The sequence below is a fragment of the Eubalaena glacialis genome, chromosome 18 (assembly GCF_028564815.1).
Source record: "Eubalaena glacialis isolate mEubGla1 chromosome 18, mEubGla1.1.hap2.+ XY, whole genome shotgun sequence".
Lineage (NCBI taxonomy): Eukaryota > Metazoa > Chordata > Mammalia > Artiodactyla > Balaenidae > Eubalaena > Eubalaena glacialis.
In genome coordinates, this window is record NC_083733.1 from 29,297,590 (window position 1) to 29,306,409 (window position 8,820).

Consider the following 8,820-nt stretch of genomic DNA (forward strand, 5'->3'; position numbering starts at 1 on the left):
ATTTTCTTAAAAGTAATAATTTTCACAGAAAATCAACAGGCTTTATGTAATGTTTTATGAAGAGGTGTTAACCTTGGAATTTGAACATGAGTTTTGTAAAAAGAAACTCTGGGGAGGGGGCAGGGAGATCATTAAACAATACTAGTAGTTGTTAAATACTATAGCAGTTCCATTTCAAAGGCTTATTTGTACCTTATACTTAAATATATATATATATATGACTACATTATAATCTCAACATTTGGCAAAATCACTCTTCACATCACAGTTTACCTGCCAACTGAAATGCAAAAATAGATTTTTTAAATCTATGTTTAATAGAAATTAAACAAGAGACGTGCGGCTGAGTTCTTTCTCTTCTCCCTTCTTCTGTACTGTAAGGTTCAGCTTTGCACAGCAGTAGAGGAATGGAACTTCACACTTCACTGCCTTCTACTCATCTCTTCATCAGAAGGACCAAGAGACTTGATCCACACCCACAGAGTTCATAAATCCCACTGCTTCCTGATGAAGCACAGCGGGGTTAATTATAGCAAATGAGTTGTGTATCATTCTGTATACTTGGAATATTAATCCCAGTCACTTACAGCCGGCTCTCACCCCGAAACGGGAATTTACAGGAGGAGACAAGACTCTGGACCCAAGACACCACAGCAAATCCAAGGGACAGACTTCAGTCCTGGAACAACTTTTCTGATCGCCATGGGGTTTCCGTGAGGCATTCAAAGGCCAAGGTAGAAGCCAAGCTCTTAAGCCAAAATACTGTTGATCTACCCGCCTGAAATTATCTGTTCTAGTAAGTGAAACCAGCATTTATGCCTTGTAAATGCTGCTTATCTTACACTGGCAGACAAACTGGAAACCGTGTTTTAAAATGGATCACTAAAAGGAGAAATCCTGAGTTCAAATGGAGAGACACCTCTTGACTCCGAATGTTTTGGCTGCCTTCAGACATCAAAGGAAACTTTCATGAATCACCAGGTAAAAGCAGCAGGAAAGGAAGCACAGTTTGTGTGTTTGTTCTACCCAAAGAGGACAATCACATAATAAATAGAAAAAAAAAAAGGCCTCTCTCCAAACAGGTATGTCCGAACACTACCCAGATGCCTAAAATTCTCCTATGCTCAACATCCGAATTGTCTCTTCCCTCTCTTCGTGGGAAACCTGTTAACATTTCCGGGTCTGACAGAGTCCGAAAAGCCTTCCAACTTCCCTCCACAGTTTAATAAAATAGCCGGGGTAACTGACTGGCCGGTGCCAGCCTCCCAGGTCAACCCGCTCTTTGAGGGCGCCTTGTTTCCTTCCCGGTGGTCCCTGAGAACCCCAACTCTGCTCCGCCATCGTTTACTTCTCCCCCCAACCCACCCCAGCACCTCCCCCTTCCCCCCCAGCCCTGACCCTCCCCGGCCGGCCGCGTCCCCTTGCGCCCCGCCCCCTGCGCCTCCCCAACCGCGTCCCAAAGTCCCTACCTCAGGCCCTCAAAGGCGACCCTGCCCTCGGGACCCGCCCCTCCTCACGACCCCAAAGCCACCCCCCCCAACCCCTCACCGGGTCTTTCGGTGGCGCGCACGCGGGCGGGGCCCCGCCCCCCGGGCCTCGCACTCGGGGGTCCCGGGGGGAGGGGACCCCGGCCCCAGCCACGCCCCCCACAGATAATGGATGACATGGCGGTCCCCACAATCCCCCGCCCGGCTCCTCTCCGCTCCTCCTCGGCGGGCCCGGCAGCCTCGCTCACCCACACGAATAGGCTGTCCGAGAGCAGGTACTGGGCCACGTCACGGGCCCGGGGTCCTCCGGTGCTCGGCCGGACGAGCGCGGCCGGGTCTGGCTGCACCGGGGCCGTTACCGGCTCCGCCTCGGCGGGCCCAGGCCCGGGCCTGGCCTCGGGCTGGCTGAGAGCGCGGTAGGCGCTGACGATGGTGCCGAGCAGGGCCAGGCCGCTGAGGCCCGTGTAGGTGCGGAGGCTGGGCCAGGGGAAGCGCTCGAGGAAGAGCAGCGGCATGGCGGCAGCGGTGGCTTCCAGCCCCCAGGCCTCCCCGCGCTGCGGCCGGGCCGCGGCGGCCTCGCGAACGGCGCCCACGGGCTCTGGCGTCGCCGTTGCCGTCGCCGCTGCCACCGCCGCCTCGCCGGGCCGGGCCGGGCCGCTCCTGGCCGCTCGCTCCGCTCCGCCCCGCGCCGCTCCCGCTGCTGCCCCTGCCGGCGCGGAAGAGCCTCGGCTGGCTAGGGGCGGGCCGCCGCCCCCAGCAGGGTGCGGGCGGGACGGGCGCGGGGGCGCGGCCTCCGTCCCCCGCCCCTATCGGTCGCGCCGCCGCCTGGCTGGCGAAGGCCCAGGGCGCAGGCCCTGGGGCCTAGAACCCAGCATTATCCTCCGCCGACACCCCAGCTCGGCCTGGCCCGCGGACGCACAGGGCACCCGACCGGGGCCGAGCCCAAGCGTCACTCAGGCCCGACGGCGCTGACGAGCGGTCGAGCCCTGGCCGCGTGGCCGATCCGCGGGAAGTGCGGACCCCCACAACCGGGCGTCCGGCCACTTGTCCCTTCCCTTGTTTCCTTGAACTCCCCCTTAAGCAGGTTACCCCGGAGCACCCCCTGCGGGCCTAGGAGCTTCCTAGGTGGCTGAAAGAGGAGATGGTGCTTAGGGAATAATAGAGGCCCTGACCCCATAGAAAGAAAATTAACCAGCGGTCTTAAATTCTTCGCAAGTAAAGTTTCTGCTGTTTACTCGTAACCTCCAGCAGAGTCTAAAACGAATCTGATTTAGCAGGAAATAAAAATGTGTTCCCTCATACACCAGGTAGGAATGTAAAATGGTGCAACTATTTTGGAAAGTGGTCTGTCAGCTCCTCAAAAAGTTTAAACCAAAGAGTGACCATTTGACCTTGCAATTCCACTCCTAGGTAAATAACCAAGAGAAATGAAAACACACCACCGCACAAAATGTGCACAGAAATGTCAATAGCAACGTTATTCTTAATAGCCAAAGGTAGAAACAACCCTAATGTCCCTCAAGCGATGAATGGTTACCTAAGTGATAACCCCTACAATGGAATAGTATTCAGCCATGAAAATGAATGAAGTACTGATACATGTTGCAACATGGACAAACCTTGACAACATGCTAAGTGACAGCAGCCACACAAATGGCCGCATAGTGTGATTCCATTTATTCGAAATGTCCAGCACAAGCAAAAACATAGGTAGACAGAGAAAGTAGATTAATGGTTCCTCAGGGAGATGAGGGAACTGAAGTATAATAAAAGCTAAACATGGATTTCCTTTTGAGGTGATGAAAGTGTTCTAAAATTGTGACTGTGGCACAACTCCGAATATACTAAAAATCTTTAATTAATTGTATATTTATATGGTGAAATATGTAAAGTATAGCTCAATAAGGCTGTTAAAAAAAGAAAGAAAAGCACTACCAAAGAAAAGTGCTACCTTGGGGGTCTTATTCCTCATTGTATCCCCAAGGCCTGTACTAGTGCCTGATGCAGAGTAGGTATTCAGCAAATATTTGTTGAATCTTACAAACTTTCAAAAGAAAAGGACTAAAATATATTCAAGGTCTCTTTCATACCTAATATTCTAATTCTAAAAGTTTATTAGTTAGAAAACAAAAGATCGCTCAGCTCAACGTTATTACTATCCAATTTGTAATTTTCAGAAACATCCTATTAAAGGGCCTGTGATGAACACAACAGTTTGGCTTTTACTGGGGAGGGAGGATGAGCGCACACACACACACACACACACACGCTTTTTTATATGAGATCTATATGATTAAACTTTCAGTTCCCTTTGGTTCTCTACCTGCAGCCATTTGGTTAAAATGCTAAACTTTCAACTTTATTGATAAAGTTTTATATGGAAAAAAGGATATGATTTTCCACAGAAGTAACTGTTCTACTTTATCTGAGCCCCCATAATTTTTTTTTTAATTTAAACTTGGTAAATTCTTGTTTTTTAATTTAATTTAATTTAATTAATTTATTTATTTATGGCTGTGTTGGGTCTTCATTTCTGTGCGAGGGCTCTCTCCAGTTGCGGCAAGTGGGGGCCACTCTTCATCGCATTGCGCGGGCCTCTCATTATCGCGGCCTCTCTTGTTGCGGAGTACAGGCTCCAGACGCACAGGCTCAGTAATTGTGGCTCACGGGCCTAGTTGCTCCGTGGCATGTGGGATCTTCCCAGACCAGGGCTCAAACCCGTGTCCCCTGCATTGGCAGGCAGATTCTCAACCACTGTGCCACCAGGGAAGCCCCCCCATAAATTTTAAACCACACTATCCAACTATCCAAATTCAATCCAAGCCACAATAGTTATAAAACATCATATACCAAACTTGTCCTGTCACCATAAGAAAGGGGCTACTGTTAATAAATCTGTCCTTATTAAGGTAGAATATTCCACCATCTTGAATTCAAAGTGTTATACTCTGAGTTATATTTTGAGAGAACCACTACTTTCTAAGTGTTAAAACTTTAGACAGCCTGTTTCCTGGAATGACTTTGTGTTTAATAGCAACTTTTAACATTTGATTCTGACTACATAAAAACTAGTCTAAATATTATACTTTTAGAAGCTTGTAATTTCTGAAGATTCAATATGAGAATAGGTGACATTAACCTAACTATATAAGGTTATTTTTTATTTGCATTTTAAAAGATCTTAAAGGTTTGCATCTGGACATCTTACTGGGATAATTAGTATTTGTTCTGCCAACATTTTGTCCTCACCCATTCCAAGAAGGTAGCCAGGCTTTTGCACATCCTTCCCTCAAGGATTTTTTTTTTTTTCAAGGACAGAACCCACCTTCTAAAGTCAACCAATGCTCCTGGTTCTTTGTACTGCATCCTACATCATGATAGGAGTGGGAAAAGAGACCAGACTCAGGGGGATGAATACTAGTGTGGCCGGGAAGGCTGGACCATAGGCATAGGGGCCACCTGCATCATTTGCATCCTAAGGCCCAAGTGTGGCAGGGAGGCAATGGAACCAGACTTAAGAAGCTAGTTCAGCTTGGACAAATATCCATGGAGTCCATGATGGAAGCTAGAGGTCTCCCCACCCCCACCTTCATTTCAGAGTACCATTTATGCTTTCTGGATTCGTATGACTTTGGGTAGGTCCCCTATTCCCAATAATGACTGAGACTGAATTCCCTGCTATTTTGTGAGATGGGGGCTCTGATTTGGTTTGATTTAAAGGAAATAAATATAACATTTCAGACAAACCAGAGTTGTGAAGATTCATATCTAGATACATTATTGCTTTTCATTTTTAAAAATATCCAAAAGCCTTCTATATTCATGACCTCATTTGATTTTCACCATCCCGTGAGAAACGCTGAGTAGTCTGGGTGTTGTTTAAGGTTCTCAGCAGCCTAGGAACTGAACTTCATCATCTAATCCAGTAGCCTTCATTGTGCTCCCATGGAATTCTGCTTGTGTTTTCATTAGTTGGACCAATGTGTTCCATTATTAAATCTAGCAGAGGGGAAAAAATAATCAACTCAAGTTCATAGGGAAAAAAGTAAGTTAATGGGAACATTTCAGTTTTTAGCGTTTCTTTCATAATTTTTCATAGCTCTTTGGTGCCTGCTATAAACAAGTAGTAAAATGTTCAGAAAAACTCTGCAATAACTGTATCAAGTTTTGTTCAACTTTTGTTCAGATATAAAGTCTCAAGGCTATGGTTTTATTACACATATATTCTCACAAACCGTTTCTATTACAATAATGAAATTAAATTGCAAAGTATTGGGTTGGCCAAAAAGTTCATTCAGTTAACGAATACATCGTTCAATAAAGTTCTTGGTGAAAATGAAAAATGTTTTTTATTCTTACTTAAAACCAAGTGAACTTTTTGGCCAACCCAATATTACAGAAGTAGCAAGCATGGTGTCACAGCACATCATGACCTCCAAGCAAGTTTGATTAAAAAAAAAAAAAAAAACTAAAGTCAATACTCTCTTTGGAAACTGAGTCCCCAATGATATAACACAGTTAACAAAATTGCATGGCAACTTCTAAATGCCAGTCTTCAGGTTCCAAATCCAATGACCCTTTCACATTGCAGGAAACCGAATCTGCCTAAGACAACTGCCAACACACAATGGAGGAATGCAAGGGGAGGGCAACATGGATGTCCCAGGTCTTCAAGCCCTTGCTGTTATGCAAGTTGTCTCTTACCTAATGTAATGGCCTCTGGCCAGTGACACTGAAAAGGAACCGTGCAGGATTTCTAATGGCACGCTAAGATTAGTAGCCACACACAAAATCACAGAGTCATTCTAATTTTTTTTATTGAAATGACAATAAAATAAAAAAAGAACAGTGACCATTTTAATCAAACTTTTACTTTACAAATATAAAAATATAACCAAAACTTCAGTTTCTTTTATACATTTTTCTATAAACTTAATGCCAGAGAAATTCTCAAAGCCAAACTATAAATGATGCTTGTACATTATGATGTGAACACAGCAACCAAAGTTTAAGTTTTTAAATGCGCTGCTCTTTCCCTTAACAGAACATAATACATTTTCTCAATTTAGCTCTAGTCTTACAATACAATCCATCACTAAAATACAAATTACATCTAAACTGGCTTAATCTAGATTTACTTAGGTTTTAGTCAGTTTTTTCACAAAAACAAGCTAGATAAATATAAGCTAATATTAAAATGTGTTTTACGGCTCAAGTCGAATTACAGTATTATGCTTCTCATTACATATTTAGCAAAGGCAAACTGCTTCAAATGAGTCCAGTTTAACCCAAATAATGAGTAATGTAAAACATGTGGAATAATTATAGGAAATCAAACCTCATGCTTATATAAGCTGACTTGGATTACAGTCAAAACCCACTAAGCCTTCTCTGACAATGGGACATACAAAATTTTGCACTCTCTGAAGCAGTCTTAGTGATGGGCACATACTGTTCCAAACACTATGAACTAGTGAAAACATCAAGTTTGAGGAACTCCAACATGGAAAAGGTACTCCAAGAATTTCATCTCAAAAAATGAAGTCATTAAAAACCTGAGAGTGTGAGTCGCACCATTTAAGAAAGGGAATTTTAAACTGATTGCCTGCTGGCCTGCTGAATTTGGAGGACCTCTACCTCTCACTTCTAATTAACCATGTAAGAAAACAGACTGGCTAGTTTGGGTATGTTTTATCCAAATAAAATGCTAACTTAACAGAACCCTTAAATATAAAAAATAATAACTGAACCATACAATGCTAATTACAAAGGAAGACAATGATAAAAAGTAAAAAGTCTTAACTACTGTTAAAAGTACAAATTCATACACAGAATTATCATAATGCTATTTTAAGTATTACCTACTTTTAAAAAATCACAAGTCTTCATCACATAGAAAAAAATAGATTTCACTTTTCTTCAAAGGGATGTCAATCCTAAATATGATTTAAAACATTTGCGTAAAACTTTTAGTTTTTCCCTCAACTTACTGAATATTTTCCAATGCCATTCAGTAGTCTTATATAGAATATTCACTACTTAGATTACTCAGGGAAAAGAACACGGCATATATTGTAATTATACAATGCAAAAGTGGGCTCTCATTTACAAACAAACCTGGAACATAGAAGGCATTCAAAAATATAAGTTAATCAAGAGCTCATTTAAAAACTAATCAGTATTTATTAGGTAGAGAATTGGAATGCACATTTTAAGACTGTTGGTTCTTGAAGAAGTGTGATAAGAACTTACCTAACGGAAGTGTTAAACAGTACCCTTGTACCCTCTTTCTAATGGAATACATCAAATTTGAACTTCCCTAGTTCTACTATTTTCATCAGGAAACTTAACAAGAGAGCATTGGGATACAACTATAACTAACCAGTTCAAATACAAGTTTTAAAAATTTGTGTTTGTGTTATGAATTTTACACTCAAAACCAGATCTATTATATTCCAAAGTTACTAACTCAGCCAACTTACTGTTTTTCTCACTTAAGTCCCAGGGTATGGATGACTGACTCAAGCACTTATACAACTGGGAAGTAATGCTCAAGAAAGAATTTCTAGGTCAAAGCTTAAGTTACAAAAGGACACGAGTGGCCTCGAATCAGATGACTCTTCAACTCAAACACTCCTGACAGCACTTTATAAATCACACCAAGAAAAAGTCTGCCTCTCCTCACTCTCCCCAAATGGCAGGAGCTAACACACCTGCAAGTCATCACTGCAGCTTTTCACTTGGATTCCAGCAACAATCATGGAAGGTGGGCTAGATCGAGCCATCTCCATCTCTGCCTTCCCCAATCTTGTAGGATTCATCAGTGAGCTCACCAGTAAAATTACAGTTAAGTTAGAAACAAGTGAATGTAAACCAGAAGGGCAGGACTGTTACACTTGAAGGAGGACGACTATCCACAAAACTAGGGGCTTTTTCAAAGGAGATCCCTGGTCATTTTTGGTCCTGGAGACCGGTGCTCACCTACTACTAAGCATGGGCACAGCTATAGTCACTACTAGATACGTAATTGTGTGAAGATTTGACAGGACCTCAACTAAATAAACTTGAATGTTTATAAATATAATTGCTCAACTGCTCTTGGTCTGATTTTCTCAAGTCTAAATAGGGAAGAATGTATGATGTATCTTTCACATCACCCAATATTCAGAACAGCCCTGTAGTCAGTACCATAAAGACGTACAACTAACCAAAAGGTCATTTCTATCTATTAAAAACATTAACTGTGTCAATCTCTTTTCTTTAAGTAGAGGCATCTTATAAGATTTCCTCTACATTAAACCTACAGTCAATCATTTGTAATAAGGCATACACA

The 8,820-nt window shown here is 43.0% G+C and overlaps 1 protein-coding gene across 1 annotated transcript in view; it reads right to left on the reverse strand.

Moving 5' to 3' along the window:
- Positions 1-2,170, reverse strand: part of AMFR (autocrine motility factor receptor) — a 39,255-nt gene extending 37,085 nt beyond the window's left edge. Inside the window, exon 1 of the mRNA XM_061173423.1 lies at positions 1,736-2,170. Coding sequence (XP_061029406.1) covers positions 1,736-2,002 — 267 coding nt within the window. The 5' untranslated portion in view covers positions 2,003-2,170. The remainder of the gene's footprint in view (positions 1-1,735) is intronic.
- Positions 2,171-8,820: the final 6,650 nt, after the last annotated feature.